The sequence below is a fragment of the Ornithorhynchus anatinus genome, chromosome 7 (assembly GCF_004115215.2).
Source record: "Ornithorhynchus anatinus isolate Pmale09 chromosome 7, mOrnAna1.pri.v4, whole genome shotgun sequence".
Classification (NCBI taxonomy): Eukaryota; Metazoa; Chordata; class Mammalia; order Monotremata; family Ornithorhynchidae; genus Ornithorhynchus; species Ornithorhynchus anatinus.
This window is the reverse complement of record NC_041734.1, coordinates 59,111,530-59,129,725: the sequence shown is the minus strand read 5'-3', so window position 1 is coordinate 59,129,725 and position 18,196 is coordinate 59,111,530. Positions and strand designations below refer to the sequence as shown.

Below are 18,196 nucleotides of genomic sequence, written 5' to 3'. Positions count from 1 at the left end.
TTTCTGAGGGCCATACGCCCCCCCCCCCGAACCCGACCCCTCACAGCCCTAGGCATCATCTGAGATGAAGGTAAGCAGTCACTGGCTTCCAAAAACAATCTATTCTTCCAAACAGCCTCGTTTTTGACAGATTGCAAAAGTCAAGAGGATTTCCCAACTAGTTCTTTTCAGACAAGGGTCTCCTTCTCCTTCAGACAACCAGACTTTAGTTCCCTTTATTCTTGGCTTCTTAATTCCTGTAAGCTCAGTTGGGGAGGGGGGTGGGGGGTTGAGGGGCCAGGGCAGATATAAAAGGGGAAGCCTGCCCCAAAAGGCAGACCCAGCCAGCCTCCTCGGAACAGAGATTTCCCCCAGGCTGTGGCGGCATGAATCTCAGAGCCATGAGGACAGGTACAAGGGATGCAGGCTGGAGGGCTTGGAGATGGGGGTTTGGGTTTCTCCATTGTGGGGGGACCTGGAGTATCTAGGGGAATGACTAGAGGGGTACCCAGACAGGGGCATGGAGACATCAATCTTAACTATCAGAGAAGCACTGGCACTGACCTGGGTGTCAGAAGACCACGGTTCTAATCCCAGCTCTGCCACTTACCAACTGAACGACTGCGGGCAAATCTCTTAACTTCTCTGGGCCTCAGTTTCCTCATCTGTCAACTGAGATTCAATACCTATTCTTCCTCCTACTTAGATTGGGAGGGACAAGAGGGACAGGCACTGAGTCTGACCTGATGATCTTGTATCTGCCCCAGTGCTTAGCACTGGGCTCGCCACCTAATAGGTGTTTAACAGACACCACAGTTATTATGGCACTTATTGACCACTTGCTCTGAGCAAAACATAGACCATAGCTCCCCTCCCTGTGCTAGACTGGAGGGAAAATTTGTATCACATGAGGAGGATTAAGGCTAATTTTTGTCAGACTCATACCTGAATCCCTTCTGTGGGAGAAGATGAGCTGGGAACATACTGGGTAGCCCTAGGAGGGAATCCAGGAGTCCTGACCTCAAGCTTATGCTCCCCTCAGCTATCCAAAGAGAGTGATGAGGCGTTTTATAACTCTATTTAATTATATTCTCCCAAGTGCTTAATACAGTGCTCTGCACAAGTAAGTGCTCAATAAATACAATTGATTGATTGACTTTCAAGTTGAAAAAGGACCTCATCTCTGAAGGAAGTTCAGCTGTTTGCCACTTCCACTGAGGTCATCTGTGCTGATCTGGGCAGCGTGGTCTGGTAGAAAGAGCACCAGCCTGAGAGTCAGGAGACCTGGATTCTTATCCCAGCTCCTCCATTTGCCTGCTGTGTGACCTTGGACAAGTCACTTAACTTCTCCAGGCCTGGGTTTTCTCACCTATTGAAATGGGGGTATCTGTTCTCTGAGCTCCAAGTGGGGATGGAGACTTGGTCTGATCTGCTTATACTGAAACTTTCCCAGTGCTTGGCACATAACAAATACTACCATTATTATTAAAATTATTACTTTACTACCCTTAACAAATACTACAATTATTATTAAAAGGTAGGAGGAGGGATTTTAGATAGGAGATAGCAGGAATTATTTTCTGCCTGCCAGGGTGTTAGACACAGGACAGATGTGACCAAGAGAAGTTGTGGAGTCTGATTTTCTGGAGTTCTTAAAATTGGGAGAGATTCTCATCTGTCTGGGAAAGCTGAATGTGGGCTTGCCTAGGGGACAGGAGAATGGACAAGATGGCCTCTTCAGGTCCTTTTTATCCCATTTAGTTCAGGAAAATGCTTTGCAAACATTAATAGGAACAGACAGGGCAAATACTTGCAAATGAATAAGCATTCTCCACTCGCTAAAGACTAAGGATGGAAGGGCCTTACACTGGTGGTGGGAAGAGGTGCCCAGCCGGGGCTACCATCTGGGCCTGGACTGACGAGGGTCCCCGGGGCTGAGCCCCATGGGCCAATGCCCAGGCCTCCCTTTGGAATAAGGATACAGGGCCCGGCTTGGACATATTCTGTCTTGGCAAAATTCTGACTCCACGGGAGCATTGGAGAATTAGCAGTGGAGCATTAGAGAAGCAGCGTGGCTTAGTGGAAAGAGCATGGGCTTGGGAGTCAGAGGTTGTGGGTTCTAATCCCAGCTCCGCCACTCGTCTGCTGTGTGACCTTGGCCAAGTCACTTCACTTCTCTGGGCCTCAGTTACCTCATCTGTAAAAATGGGGATTAAAAAAATGTGAGCCCCACGTGGGACAATCTGATTACCCTGTATCTACCCCAGCACTTAGAACAGTGCTCTGCATATAGTAAGCGCTTAACAAATACCATAATTATTATTGGAAATCCAGGAGCTAGTCTGAATCTGCCCTGAACCTGGCCTCCCTGGCCCGTGGAGCTCAATCAATCAATCAATCATGTGCGAAGCACTGTACGAAGCACTTGGGAGAGAATACTACAATAGAGTCAGTGGACAGGATCCCTGCTCTGAAGGAGCTTACAATCTAATGGGAGAGACAAACACTAAAACAAATTACAGCTAGGGGAAACAGCAGAGTTTAAGGATATTTTGTGAGCAGGCAATAAGTATACCAACTCTGATGTATTATACTCTTCCAAGAGCATAGTAGAGTGCTCTGTGCACAGTGAGCACTCAATAAATACCATTGATTGATTGAGTGGGGCCAAGTTGGGCTGAATATCACAGTGCTTAAGGGACTTGTAAGAATGTGGGGCCTGGGGCTTGAAGGATGCATAGGCTTGCTCAGCCTGTGAGGGGTTCTAATGAAAGGGAAGGGAGGCAGGCGAGAGAAGGGAAGGGGTAAGAGCCCCTTCCCCCTCCCCTCTAATAATTAATAATAATTGTGATATTTGTAAAGTGCTTATTACGTGTCAGGAACTGGACTAAGCTCTGGGATGGTTACAAGCAAATCAGGTTGGACACAGTCCCTGTCCCACATGGAGCTCCCAGTCTTAATCCCTATCTACAGATGAAGGAACAGAGGCACAGCAAAGTTAAGTGACTTGACCAAGGTCACCCAACAGACAAATAGCTGAGCTGGGATTAGAACCCAGCTCCTTTTGACTCCCAGGCCTGTGCTCTGTCCACTAGGCCATGCTGTTTTTCTAAGGGCCAGGGCCAGGGTCCCTCTCTCTGGACCCGAGAACCCACAACTCCCTTGCGCCCATCAATCCTGTGGGATGGGATTTCTTTTTCTTTTGGAGGATAACATCAGTCCTTGGAGTGCCAGATTTCTCCCTGAGACCCCCAAGAACCTACTGCAGGCTGGCTCTACTTGCCATCTGGCCCTGCTAGCTATGTCTGGGGTCACTCTAATCTGGAGTCATCGTGTATTCCAACCAACAGGCCTTTCCTGGACAAAGGGATAAACCCTTGATGAAGGCATAACCTCATATGCTCAGCATATCAGGCAAGGATCTCCAATTTGCCAAAGAGGGGCTAAACAGCTACCTGGGATCTCTTGATTAACTAACTGTTTGGTAGGCCTAGGCTAGAGACAAGTACGGTGACATGGGAGAGGAACCTGAACCCCATTAGTCTAAAGGGAGAGGAGGGGGGAATGGGAGCTGGAGCTTCAAAATTCTTCATATGGTGGCTTGATGGGTGGGAGTTGGGACACCTGGATTTGAGTCCTTATGTCTGACCTTGGGCAAGCCTCCTAACTGCTCTGAACTTTTACTTTTCCTTCTGTAACATGGAAATTCTGCCCCTCGCCCCTTCCAAGAGAAACTGGAAGAGGGATGAGTTCAGGGGTGGGAAATCACTTTGAGTTTCCCAAGAGAAATTAAAAAAGTGACTAACATTAGCAAAAAAAGATCCTGACTGAAAAGTGAAATAAAGTCAACAGAGAGGAGGTATGTGGGGCCAGGGAACTCCATCGCTGACACTTGGTTTGGATTTTGCTTTAGGTTTTGCCATTTTGGTGCTTCTTCAGAGCAGTAAGTAACCATCCATTATGCCTGGGTAAAAGTGGGGCAGAGGAGGGAGGGAGAGTAAGGGAAAGGGTTGGGGGTGGTATAACAAGGTATCCACTCCCCTCAGTGGTGGCTCTTAGTTTTGGTTTTTCTTTTTCTTCAAACACACTGTCCCATTGCAGGGTCAATAAAATGAGTCTACGAGCAAGAGCAGGGGGCTGGGGAACTAAGTAGTCTCTGCCTCCAGTGAGAACCAAGTGAAAGTATATGGGCTGAAGCTGCAGGAAACTGGAGAGAGGTTTAAACCGAAGGAAAAACCTCCTCTCAGCAAATTCCTGAAACAGATGACATAGGGAGGCTATCGGTTTGCTTTCCCGGGATATCTTTCAGGATTAAGGAAGATGGTCCAGAATGGCTTCACAACACTGCTAGATCTGCCCTTGCCTCTCCATCCGAACTGCTATCACGCTGATTCAAGCACTTATCCTCTCTCACTTTGACTACTGCATCTGCCTCCTCACTGACCTCCCGGCCTCCTGTCTCTCCCCACTCCAATCCATACTCTGCTGCACGAGTCATTTATTAACAAAAATGTTCGGTTCATGTCACTCCACTCCTCAAGAACCTCCAGTGGCTGCCCATCCACCTCTGCATCAAAGGGAAACTCCTTATCATTGGCATACGATCAGCTCACCCCGTCCAACCTCTTCATTAATCTCCTACTACAACCAGGCACACTCTGCTCCTCTAGCACCTGCCTACTCACTGATCCCCAGTCTTGTCTATCTCTCCACTAACCTCTTTCCCACATCCTCCCATTACCCTGGAACTCCCTTCCCCTCCATATATGCCAAATTCCCACTCTCCACTTTCAGAGCATTATTAGGTCCTTCCCCAATTAAGCTCTTTTCCCCTGCTCGCTCTCCCTTCTGCATCGTCTATACATTTCAATCTGTGACCTTTGGACACTTGATATTCACCTCACCCCCAACCCCATAGCACTTAGGTACAGATCTTTAAATAATATGTTATAAATTACTTATTTATTCATATTAATGTCTGTCTCCCCCTTTAGACTGTAAGTTCATTATGGCAGGGGATGTGCCGGCTAATTGTATTGTATTGTACTCTCCCAAGTGCTTAGAACAGCACTCTGCACAAAATAAGTGCTCAATAAATGCGATTGATTGATCGATCGATTGATAAGCCCTGCCTGAGATAGGGGAATAGACAAGATGACCTCTGGAAGCCCCTCTGGACCTATCTTGTGATCATTTGTTTCTCAAGGAGGTAGAGATTAGGAAGGAGGGAGATAAACGCTGAAGACCCCATTAGTATGACACGTGGCCCACTGCTTCCTTGAATTAAAAGAGCTAGAAGGAGGTACAGCAGCAGAAATACAGAGCCAACAAAGGACCAGATAACTGGACATGTCCCTGAGCCCGATTATACCCTCCCCACCTCTTCCTTCCCCTTCCCTCCAAAGGCTGTGCCTTCAAACTGGTTTGTTACTACACCAACTGGTCCCAGTTTCGGCCTGGGACTGGGGCCTTCCTCCCAGAAGACATCGACACCTCTCTGTGCACTCACATCATCTACAGCTTTGCTGGTATGGGAACGAATGGAGAAATCGACACCTTGGAGTGGAACGATGTCACCCTCTATGAAACCTTCAATGATCTCAAAACCAAGTAAGGACCCTGGATTTCTACAGACTCTCCTGGCCTTGTAACGTGGGGAACCCGGGAAGAGAAGGGAAGTAGAATATGACCCTGGAGCCCAGATTTGAGACAGGGGTTGGGTCTTCTCCAAGACCCTAGAGGATTTTGTGAACTTGATTGGTCAGAGGCAGGGAGCTGGGCAGGAAGACCTCCTAAGATAACTTCCAGTGCCGGGATTCAGGAATCTTGTCACTCACCGGTGTTCTCCACAGGGAACCACAGGGAAGGGTGTTAATAGAATGACATTTGGGGCTGTGTCTGAAGCCCTGAACGAGATCTAACTGGGCTCTGACTCCAAAGGTCCTGGTAGTCAGTCTATGACTCCAGACCCTGGGGATCTGGGCAGAACTGTAACTTCCTCACTTCCAGAGATTTGGGGAGTTGAGGGCTCTAGGGGTTTGGAGTTCTTTCCAGTGAGCCCAGGGTACCCAGTAAGAAGCCAACCTGGACTCAAAAAAGAGCCCTCTTCTCCTAGGTCCCTGAACTTTTGGGGAGCAGGGGGCAAGAAGAACACTGAGATTTCAGGGATTGAGTTTGGCCAGCTCGTGGCCCTGGCTTCCTATCCTTCAGCTGTGCAGAGGCCGGGCCTCTGCTCTGGAGAAACCCAACTGAGTCTTGCTGTCACTAAGTCACTGGGGCTTCTTAGAGGGGAAACTTAACTTTCTCTCCTGCTCTCCCTCCACTCTACAGGAATGCCAAGCTGAAGACACTGCTGTCCATTGGCGGGTGGGCATTTGGAACTCAAAGGTAAGGTGCCCAGCTCCAGGGAGCACTAACGGAGGAAGGTTCTGTGCACCAGGGCCCATGGGGGGCGGGGGGGCCCATGACATTAGGGGAGGAGACTCTCTTTTCTGGATGCCTGGCTAGGACTGAGGGCTCATGGATAGCTGAGTCCAGGGCCAGAGTCCTGCGCCAGAGACACAGAGGATTTTCAGAATGATCAAATGTAGTTCAGCTGGAGGCCCTTTGGCCCTGCCTTGAGGAAGGGTGATAGTTCAGTGATCTCTAGGGGACTCTTAGAGCTCTGCAATCCACTTACTGACCAATCTTTCACAGCCTATGACCTACTCCTCCCCATCAACTCTCAGTGGAGAGAGAGAGAAAGAAAGAGAGTGAGAGGGCAAGCGCAAGAGAGGGAGAGAGAGAGAGTGTGTGTGTGTGCGTTTCAATAAAATAACAGGATTTTTGTATCCAGGGCAGAGGCTCTATGAGCCGCCCCACTCTAGTGTGAGGAGAGAGGGGAACGAAAAAGGTTTTGCTGATGCGGTGTCATGGATAATAATAATAATAATAATGTTGGTATTCATTCAGTGCTTACTGTGTGCCGAATACTGTTCTAAGCACTGGGGTAGATACAGGGTAATCAGGCTGTCCCACATGAGACTCACTGTCCCACATGAGTCTCAGTCTCAATCCCCATTTTACAGATGAGGTATCTGAGGCACCGAGAAGTAAAGTGACTTGCCAAAGTCACACAGCTGAGAGGTGGCAGAGCCGGGATTAGATTCAAGGATCCCCAAGAGCTTCTGGTCACTTGTTGCCCTTGGTTCAGGAGGGTGGCCCTCTGAGAAGAAGGAGGAGGGCAATACCCTGCCCACAGTCTCTCCCTTTCACCATGTTTGGCACTGCCTCAGAGGCAGGATCCCCAGTCCAAGGAGAGGAAGGGGATCCATTGAGAAGCACTGTGGCCTAATGGAAAGAGCACACACCTGGGAATCCAAAAGACATGGGTTCTAATCCCACTCCACTACTTGTCTGTTGTAGGAGCTTGGGCAATTCATTTCACTTTCCTGTGCTTCAGTTACCTCACCTGTTAAATGGAGATTAAGACTGTGAGCACTGTATGAGATAGGGACTGTGTCCACCCTGATCATATTGTATCTACCCCAGCCTGGCACAGAGTAAGCACTTAATAAACACTTAAAAAAAAAAAAAGAGGGAGGGAGAGGAAGCTGTCCCTGCAGCCCAGGCTGAAACTGCCCTAGCTCAGCAGGAAGCAGAAGGGACAGGAAATGTAACAGAGGTGCTGTTAGCTGAAGTTGGAGGCTCTCTGCACTTCATACCTGCTGACATCTGGGGTAGTTACTCTGCTGTCCCTTCCCACGCTCTGCCACGGATCCATCCTGCTTTTCTGATCACTGGGGAGCACCCCAAGGGCAGGGGCCAATGGGGAGCAGGGCGAGGGTGGTTCAGGTCAGTGTGGGGCACAGCCCTGCCTTCCTGGTTCCAAGCCTCCCTGAGCTCCAGCCAGAAATCCTTGCATGCTCACCCAGAGAGCAGCGTGCCACCCAACTGCCTGCACCGGGACCGAGGGAAGGCGTGGCCGGGGTTGAACCTGGCCCAAGGGCCTGTGAGACAGCCAGCTGTCCTATCAGCGAGCGCTTGCTCAAACCCCCTGGTGGCAAAGGGGTGCCCGGGCTGGATCCCAGGGCTGGGCCTAGATCCTGGGACCAAATACCAGGGATGGGAGTGGATCACGGGGCTGAATCCCAGTGCTGGGACTGGATCCCAAAGCCAAGGGTGGATCCTGAGACCGGGACTGAACACGGTTGGCACCGGCTTTGGATTCTAGGTTTTCCAGCATGGCATCCAGTCCCAGTAACCGCAGCACGTTTGTCCAGTCGGTGGCCCCGTTCCTGCGAAGGTTTGGTTTCGATGGGCTGGACCTGGCCTGGCAATACCCGGGAATTAGAGACAAGCAGCATTACGTCACTCTTCTTCAGGTACAGCCTAAGCCTGGGTGGGTAGAAAGGAGGCCAAGAGGGCCAGGGAGGTACATGGAGGGGTGGTGATGGGTGGGAAGAGCTAGGGAGAGTCGGGGGAGGCTTTTTCAATGATTAAATGTATCAGGCTTCCTCTTGAGTTGGACAGGGCTCTGTAGCTGTCCATTTCCTCTAAGGATAGGCAAGGCAGAATGAGCTAATACTGCAGCACATGGGACTGAGGTTAGATTTAAAGAAAAATTCCTGGCAGTGAGGGTTGGTAGACATTGGAGCAGGTCCAAGAAGGAGGAAGTGACATCTGCTTCTCTGAGGGCCCAATCTAGAGGGCCCTCACTGAAGCAGTGAGGGTTGCCTCACAGTGAGGCAGTGAGGGTTGGTAGATACTAGAGCAGGTCCATGAAGGAGGAAGTGACATCTGCTTCTCTGAGGGTCCAACCTAGAGGCAGGGGAACGATGAAGATGACCTCTTAGTCCCCTGAAGCTAAGTCTAGGACCCACCACGGAGGGTAGAAATAGAAATACCATAGGATTGTGTATCAGCAGGACCTGATTTGGGCTGAGACAGTGTGAGGAGAGGCAGGTGCCTCTGTACCTTGAGCTCTGGCAAGGTTCGCTCAGTTTTCTTCCCATGGCAGAGTCCCAGTAAAAGCACAAACTAGCCCGGAGTCACCCTCCTGGGTTCCTCCTCCCCAAGATCAGATGTGCCACTTTATGTGGAATCGAATGGATGTCCAAGGCCTCTTCCAGCCCCAACAGGTTTAAGGCAGGAGGCATTCAGGGCCGGGGCAGCCGGACGGTGGTGAGCATGACTGTGGCAGGGGCTGCCCATGGCCGCTACTGGAGGTGAGGAGGACATTCCTCCCTGCTTCCACCACCTTTGCCACTGTGGCTGAACTGGCTCGGGTCTGACCATTCGAGGTCCTGGCATTGGGATCAAGGCTTGTAATTATGCCAGACACTCCTATTCACTGTCCAGAGGCCTGGCTTTGACGTGGCCAAGTAGCTGTGACTGTCGCCAGTTCTAAGCCCCTGATCCCCCCGAGGCCACCGTGGAGACCTCTGATAGAATTCTGTCAGAACCTGGGCAGGTCAGCGGGGAGATCAGTGGGGAGGTTAGCAGAGAGGTCAGAGGGGAATGGCAGAAGAGTTAAGTGTGTCCCCACGCCATCCTTCCATTGCTTTCCTTGTCCCTTTCCCTATTTTCCCCTTTATCCCTCTCCCCTTTCCCTTTCCCTTGCTATTCTTCTGGACCTATGACCCTCTTTGAGGGTCCCCAAATATGGTCATCTGACTCTCCCTCCTCTTTCCCTCCCCCCAGGAAATAGCTGCCGCTTTCACCCGGGAAGCTGAAATCACGGAGAAGGAGAGACTCTTGCTGAGTGCACCTTTGCCTGCAGGACGGGTCAACCTAGACAATGGCTATGACATCCCTAAAATCTCCAAGTGAGCTTCCTGCTCTTCCTCTCCTTGCCAAATCATCCATATTCTATGTATCTCCTCTCATTTCCCAGAAGCCTTTGCCCTCAATCCCTGCACTCTGGGTTATCAGCTCGCCATTGTCTGCCCCAAATGACAATTTCATGACTCCATGCCCTCCTCTCTGCCCCTACCCTCCCACCACAGGTACCTGGATTTAATCAGCCTGATGACGTTTGACTTCCACGGCGACTGGGAAAAGGTCACGGGCCACAACAGCCCCCTCTTCCGAGGACGGGATAAAGGGACCCCCAGATCCAGCAATACTGTAAGCACCTGCTGAAGGATTTACCTGGGTAACTGGGTAATTACATAAGGGGCTGAGAAAGAGAAGAGAGGATCTTGGCACATAGTAAACACTTAACAAATACCATCATTATTATTCTTTTCATATCTCCTCAGAAAAGTCACAAGCTACTGCTTAATCCTCCAGTCCATCAGATCCCAGCTGCCTCCCCACCATGATCCCTATACCCCAAGCACTGCGGTTCTCAAGCTGGGCACTCGGACCATAGTAGAGTGGCCACTGATGGTACTCAAAAATACCAGTCACCCCTTTACTGGCTCTCCGACAATAACGGTCAGGGGACCCACCAGCTGAATACTGGGATATCAGGGCAAAACTGGGTGAACGGTCCCCTGGTCCTTTGGGGTTAGGAGGGGAGATCAGAACCAAAGTCCACCTAGCCCAAACAGAAGAGGAGGGACTAGAAAAGCCTACTCAATCTCTGTTTAGTCTGATTTCTTTATAAGCCCCTGCCTAGTTTCTTTTAGATTCTGGGCCTCGTGCCAATTTGCACAGCTGAAGGAGGAGGTTAATATTACCCATCCTGCCTTTGTAGCTGTTTTCCTGAGCTCATGTAGATGGACATCTGGGGTAGGAAGGAGGTGGGCAGCTAGCCAATCACAGAACACTCTTTCCTTCTCTCTCTCTCTCTCACATACACACTGTCTCTCGCACACTCTCTCTTTCTCTCTCCCCTTCTCCCCTCCTACTGGCACTGTCAGCACAGTCCCCTTCCATTCGAGGAGGGTGCAGGATCAGTTGACCTTTAGAGGCTCCTTTTAATAGTAGTCAAAGTGCTCAATAAATACCTTTGATTGATAGGGTACTTATTGGAAACTACTGGATACACTGGACTGGGCATTTGGCAGGATATGGCAGAAGCACAAAACCCGAACCCTGCCCATAAGGAGTCTGGGATTCCAGAGAAGCAGGTGGGGAAGACCAGCACAGGCTTCCTGGGTTGGCTAGAGGAGAAGCTGGGAGAAGAAAAGAAAACAAAAAAACCCTCTTTAGAGAGCTTCTCTAAGAAAGGGGAGGGAAAAGAATAACACGCTAGAGATGAATCAATTTGAGATGTGTGTTCTCTTGCTGCAGATATATGATCTGCAAATCTACCTTCTTCCCGAAGGACCCCTGCACAGTAATACTAATAACAATAACCATCATGGGAGTATTTAAGTGCTCACTATGTGCCAAGCATTGTACTAGGTGCTGGGATAGAGATAAGGTCATCAGGTTGGCCATGGTCCCTGTCCCATGGAATGAAAAGAACTTGCCCTCGGGACCCCGCACCCAAACATCCATCAGCCTCCCCTGGGGACATGGGTACACTAACAGCCCCACCAGCAACCTGGCATTCATTCATTCATTCCTTCAATCGTATTTGCTGAGCGCTTACTATGCGCAGAGCACTGTACTAAGCACTTGGAAGAATACGATATAACAATAAGCAGACACATTCCCAGCATCCACCCAGCTCCTCTGGGGCGGGAGATCTCTGCCCCAGCTGCCGCCCCCTCGCCCTGCCTCCCAGCCCTGAGCCAGGGTTGCTGTTCCTCCCTCCAGGAATACGCCGTGGGCTACGTGTTGAGCAAGGGAGCCCCAGCCAGTAAACTCCTCATGGGGATCCCGACGTTCGGACGGACCTTCACCCTGGCCTCTTCAGACTCTGGCGTCGGGGCCCAGGCCTCGGGACCAGGATTTCCTGGACCCTTCACCAACGACAAAGGGAAGCTGGCCTACTATGAGGTAAGTGGGGACTGGGAGGCCATCTCGTTCACTGGAAGCAGTCTTTCTCCGGTCCCTGGTCGGGCCCGGTCATGGGACAGTGGGCTCCAGGTGGAGGAAGCCAGCCAAGCCATAGTAGAAGCAGGCACCAGTGAGGGTTGGGGGAAGGGAGTGTAAGAAGGACCTGAGGGAAGGCCTCCAGGAACTTGCTGAAATAAGCGCCACCCTCTGCACCTGCCAAGTCCAGGAAGATGGAAGGTGGAGGGAGTCTCCAGGGAGGAAGTTGTTCCAGGAGAAGGAGGGTTTAGTACAGTGCTCTGCACACTGTAAGAGCTCAATAAATATCATCGACTGACTGGCTGATGGCTCTCCCCTGTTCTGCTAGTCTTAACTGGGTCGTGGGGGGAAGGGAAGGGAGAGCAGCCTGCTGCTACTGTTCCAGAGTCAATCAATCCATCAATCAGTGGTATTTATTGAATTTTAAACAGCTAGCAGTGAGGCCTGTTGGAAAGAGCTTGGGCCTTGGAGTCAGAGGATCTGGGTTCTAATCCTGGCTCCAACACATGTCTGCTGTGTGACCTGTGGCAGGTCACTCAACTTCTTTGCCTCTCAGTTCCTTCATCTGTAAAATGGTGATCATATCCTACTCCCTCCTACTTAGACTGTGAGCCCCAGATGGGACAGGAACTGTGTCCAACCTGATTAACTTGTATCTACCCCAGTGCTTAGAACAGTGCTTGGCACATAGTAAGCACTTAACAAATACCATAACAACAAGTGTGCAGAGAACTCTACTGAGAGCTTGGGAGAATACAGTACAACAGAGTTGGTAGACACAATCCCTGCCCACAGTCTAGAGGAGGAGGTAGATTAAAATCAATCAATGATTGGGGAATGGGAGAGTATGAAGATAGGCACATAAGTGCTGTGGGGTTGGGGATGGGATTGAGAATCAAGTGCTTAAACCCCTTCTGCATCACTCTTGCCTTGGATTTGTACATTTCATTCACCCCACCCTCACTCCCACAGCACTGTACAAATTACAAATTTGTATTATTTATTTATATCAGTGTCTGTTTCCCCATCTAATCTGTAAGCCCCTTGTGGGAAGGGACTGTGTCCAACAACTCTGTTATGTTGTACTCTCCCAAGCATTTAGTACAGTGTTCTGCACACAGAAGTGTTCAGTAAAATACCATCAATCGCCTGATTGATCCAATTGCATAGGTGATGCAGAAGGGAGAGGAAATAGGGGAAATGAGGGCTTAGTCAGGGAAGACCTATCGGAGATGTGACTTCCAGAGGGCTCTGAAGGTTGGAGAGTGATGGTCTGCCAGTGGAGGCTGATCCAGGAGGGAAAACATGGGCAATGGGTTGGCGCTAGGATAGATGATACCAAGGAACACAGAGTAAGTTGGCATTAGAGGAGTGAAGAGTGTGGGCTGAGTTATAGTAGGAGATCAACAAGATAAGATAAGAGGAGGAGAGATGATTGAGTGTCTTAAAACTGATGGTGAGGAGTTTGATGTAGAGATGGATGGGAAACCATTTGAGGTTTTTGAGGGGCGGGAGACGTGAACTGAACAATGATCTGGGCAGCAGAATGAAGTCGGGACTGAAGAGGGGAAAGAAAGGAGACAGGGCGGTCAAGGTGGGATATAAATCCTTGGATTAGACTGTAAACCCGTGATTAGACTGTAAGCCCGTCATTGGGCAGGGATTGTCTCTATCTGTTGCTGAATTGTACATTCCAAGGGCTTAGTACAGTGCTCTGCACATAATAAGCGCTCAATAAATACTATTGAATGAAATAAATGCTATTGAATGACCAGCATGGAAGCAGTTTGGATGGAGAGGAAAGGGTGGATTCTAGAGATGTTCTGAAGGGTAGAACCAACAGAATTTAGTGACAGATTGAGTATGTGGGTTGAATGAAAGAGATAAGTCTAGGATAATGCCAGAGTCTCCCCAGCAGCTACATTTCTATAATATTTGTCTGTTCTTTATTTAATGTCAAAATACCCATAAATTCTTTCCACCTGCTCCTTCCCTCCCCACCCCACACCCTCTCCAAGTATTCCCTGCCTTCTTGAAATGGAATCGCCCTGCCTCTCTAATCCCCCAGGGTTGGGTTTCCATGGGCTGCTGAGCAGAGAGGATCTCTAATAGGGTTAGTTAGATGTGCTCTCTGAGCCCATTGAAATGGGAACAGGAGACAGTAGTATAAGCTTCAATGGGACATGCACAAGAAACCAACCCCTCCACCACCACAAGCAAATACCATAAATATACGATGTGGAAAAACTGCCCAAGAATAAATTCAACAGAAAATGATCTAAGGGTCAAAGTGAACCACGAGGAGGCTGAGCTTGCAGCTATTTCAAAAGCCAACATAATATTGGCAAGTATAAAGTGGGCTAGGAAAAATCCTTCCACTCTACTCTGCACTGGTCAGACCCTTAGAGTACCAGGTAAAGGACCCCAAAGGATGGTGGGAGGAAAGATGGCAGATACGTAGGCAGTGGTGGGGAGGTGGAAGAAAATGATGGGGGGAAACTGCGCTGACAGTAGGAACCAGGGCTTGGGAAGCAGGAGCTAAGGCATGGACAGAGAAGCCAGGGCATAGACGGCAGGAGTCAGGACATGGGTGGTGGGAGCCAGGGCATGGGCAGTAGAAGAGGAGGCCAGAGAACAGGCAGAACAGGGCGTAAAGGAGCTGGAAGGAGGTGCAGAAGGAGGGAGGAGGCTCTTTGTGGGCAGAGAACACGTATCTGCTAATTCTGTTGTACTCTACTCTCCCAAGTGCTTAGTACCGTGCTCTGCACACGTAAGCAGTCAATAAATACCACTGATTGATGGATGGATTGATTGATTGAGAAGAACTGCAAGAAAAAGCTGGTAGAGGTTTCCTTCTGTTCCGCCTTCTTCCCCTACCAGCTGTCTCCTGGCCTCTCTACTGCTAGAAGTTGATTGGTCAGACACTGCCGATGCCTTGACAGAAGTTTCCCACAACAACACAACTCCTGACTGTTACTACAGTAAATCGTGTCTACTTTTCATCGGCATATTTTAAAAAGGAGCAGAAAACTGGATAGCTTTCCGTGGACAGTGATAGAAAGTGATTTATGGGGAGGTTGAGCCTGAAGAGGAGACTGCTGAAGGAGGATTTAAAAACTGTCTTCAGACCTTCAGGCATATATGGAAAATATGCTGACTAGTTCTTCTTCAAGCCCACAGAGGCCTGAAGAAGAGAACAATAATAATGTACCTGTTAAGCATTCACTGTGTGCTAAGCAGTGTTCTAAATGCTGGGGTAGGTACAAGATCATTAGGACGGACACAGTCCCTGTTCCTCATGGGTTCACAGTCTAAATAGGAGGGACTGAATCCCCATTTTAAAGATGAGGAAACCGAGGCCCAGATAATTGGGCTTAAGGATGAGTTTTGAATTAACAGGAGACCCTTAAAGGCTGGAGATCCTTAAAGATCAGGGAGAAAACCAATTATCCTGGAAGACTTAGGTTTCACCTGTCTGGAAGAGATGGAATAGGCCAGGAACGAAAGCAGTTGTTTGGCTGACAGCTACTTAACCTCTGAACAATAGGAGAATCTTTCCACAGCCATTGAGGGACCTGTGGGCCCATCCTGAGAGCCTGAGTAGGACCTCAGTGACCAAATGGCCTTGGAGAAACTATCATTCAATCAATCCATCAGTGGTATTTATTGAGCACTTACTAGTGCAGAGCACAACAATAAGCACTTGGAAGAGTACATTAGGGTTAGTAGACCTGATCCCTGCACTTGAGGAATTTACAGTCTAGTAGGGGAGGCAGACATTAAAACAAATTACATTTAAGGAAAGCATTCATTCATTCAATAGTATTTATTGAGCGCTTACTGTGTGCAGAGCACTGTACTAAGTGCTTGGAATGTACAAATCGGTAACAGATAGAGACAGTCCCTGCCCTTTGACGGGCTTACAGTCTAATCGGGGGAGACTGACAGACAAGAACAATAGCAATAAATAGAATCAAGAGCAGTAAATAAGGATATGGACCTAAGTCCTTTGTGTGTGGGGTCGGGGGTGTGTGAGTATCAAAGAGCTTTGAGGGTACGGGCCCAAGTGCATAGGCAACTCAGGAGGAAGGAAATATAGGGTGGGGAGAGGAGAGGGAAGGCTTCTTGAAGTAGAAATGATTTTAGGATGGTTTTGAAGGTAGGGAGAGTGGTGGTTTGTCAGATACGAAGTGGGAGGGGGTACAGCATGAGGGAATATACGGGCAAGGGATCAGCTGAAATAGAGATGGAATAGAGGCACAGGGAGTAGGTTGGCATTAGAAGAGCCAAGAGTGCAGGCTGGGTTGTAGTGTGAAAGGAGCCAGGAGAGGTAGGAGGGAGAGAGCTGAATGGGAGTGATATAAAGCCGATGGTGAGTATGTTTTGTTTGATGTGGAGATGGATGGGCAACCACTAGAGGTTTTGAGGAGTGGGGGTTTTGAGGAGTGGGGAGATGTGGAGTGAATTTTTTTTAGAAAAATAATCTGGATAGTATATTGAAGTATGGACTGGAGTAGGAAGAGATAGGAGGCAGGGAGGTCAGCAAGGAGGATGGTGCAGTAGAAGAGGCGAGCTATGAGAAGTTCATGGATCAGCGTAGTAGCAGTTTGGACGGGGAGGAAGGGACAGATTCTAGAGCTTTTGTGAAAGACTGCAAATGCAGGTTCAATGACAGAAATGAGTTGAGGATAATACCAAGTTTGCAGGGTTGGAAGACAGGGAGTAGTGTGGTGATGGGAAAGCCTGAGGGAGGAGGAGGTTAGGTGGAAAGATGAGGAGTTCTGTTTTGCAAATGTTTAGTTTGAGATGTCTGTGGGACGATCAAGCAGAGACATCCTGAAGGTAAAAGGAAATGGGAGACCACACAGGAGAGAGGTAAGAGCTGGGGAGGTTGATTTGGGAATCATCCGAGTAGAGATGGGAGTTGAAGCCATGGGAGTAAAAGAGTTCTCCAAGGAAGCAGGGGTAGTTGGAGAGGAGAAGAGGAATGGTTTGTAAGGCCTTGCCCTACTTCACCATCTTTCTATTTCAGATCTGCACCTTCCTCCAGGGGGCCACCACCTCTGTGATCCCAGGGCAAGGAGTCCCTTATGCCACCAAGGGCAACCAATGGGTGGGGTACGACGACCCAAAGAGTGTCAAAGCAAAGGTCAGTGCTCCTGGGAATGACCCAAGGGGGAGGGAGGGTGAGCAGAGAGGCTGGGGATCGTGGCGACTGGGCTAGGACGAACCAAGAAGATGGGGGCACAGTCTGAAAACTTTACAAAGTGTGGCTTAATGGAAAGAGCGTGGGCTTGGGAGTCAGAGGTCGTGGGTTCTAATCCCAGCTCCTCCACTTGTCAGCTGTGTGACTTTGGGTGAGTCACTTCACTTCTCTGAGCCTCAGTTACCTCATCTATAAAATGGAGATTAAGACTGTGAGCCCTATGTGGGACAACCTGATTACTTTGTATTTACCCCAGTTCTTAGAACAGTGCTTGGCACTCAGTAAGCACTTAACGAATACCATCATTATCATTTTTATTGGTCGCCACCCCTCCCTCCCTCCCCGCATCCATGTCAACCTCGTCTTCATTTACCCAGACTGCCCCTCTTCACTTCACCTTCCTCCCTGGCCCGCCTCTGTCTCACCTCATCTGGAAATATGATGAGACGGGCAGTGTCCTGGGACTCCCAGCCTGTAAATTGCCTCCCCTAATCTCCTTGGGTATCTCGTGGGGAGTCGGTCCATCTCGTTCTTGATTGGGGTGGGGATTGTTCTCTTTTCCTCTCAGGCCGAGTATCTGAAGGAGAAGGGCCTGGCCGGGGCCATGGTCTGGTCCCTGGATTTGGATGACTTCCGCGGGGAGTTCTGTGGCCAGAAGCCGTATCCGCTCACCAGGACCATCCGAGACACACTGCGCTCAGCCTAACCCTTCAGGGGGCTGTCCCTCCCTCTCCCACCTTCCTGCTTCTGCTCAGGGTACAAACTGGCTTCACAGCCTGCCATGGAAGTGGACCTGGTGACTTCTCTTCTGATCTAACGCTGTGCTGTGGTTCTGGCCTGCTCCGGGTGAGATCCCAATCTTCCACAATATGGCTGGGCCTCCTGTCCAGTCTTTGGAGGGGCAGAGAGGGACCTAGGATGTACAGGACTACCTCCTTCCACCCTTCCTCCCTCCATCTCCTCGGAAAGCACATTTGACCTCCCTGAATGCCCATTGCAAGCATCCTCCCTTTCCCACCTTGACTGAACAATAAAGGAACCATTGGTCGGAATTCTCATCCCGGCTTTTCATCTCTCCTTCTCTCCCATCCTTTCCAGCTT

At 49.6% G+C, this 18,196-nt stretch overlaps 1 protein-coding gene across 1 annotated transcript; it reads left to right on the top strand.

Annotated features, from left to right (window-relative positions):
- The first annotated feature begins 322 nt into the window (after positions 1-322).
- On the top strand, positions 323-18,153 carry CHI3L1 (chitinase 3 like 1). The gene is made up of 10 exons (XM_029068162.2): positions 323-390; positions 3,893-3,922; positions 5,385-5,589; positions 6,310-6,366; positions 8,192-8,342; positions 9,661-9,785; positions 9,966-10,086; positions 11,671-11,853; positions 16,922-17,038; positions 17,664-18,153. Exons 1-10 carry the CDS (start codon positions 366-368, stop codon positions 17,799-17,801), a joined length of 1,152 nt encoding a protein of 383 aa, XP_028923995.1. The 5' UTR covers positions 323-365; the 3' UTR covers positions 17,802-18,153.
- The last annotated feature ends 43 nt before the right edge of the window (positions 18,154-18,196 follow it).

What these genes read in the sequence shown, in the direction of transcription:
- CHI3L1 (XM_029068162.2), top strand. Translation starts at nt 366, where the DNA reads ATGAATCTCAGAGCCATGAGGACAG. An exon ending in TTTGGTGCTTCTTCAGAGCA is followed by an intron (nt 3,923 to 5,384) that starts GTAAGTAACCAT and finishes TTCCCTCCAAAG; the next exon opens with GCTGTGCCTTCAAACTGGTT. An exon ending in ATTACGTCACTCTTCTTCAG is followed by an intron (nt 8,343 to 9,660) that starts GTACAGCCTAAG and finishes CCCTCCCCCCAG; the next exon opens with GAAATAGCTGCCGCTTTCAC.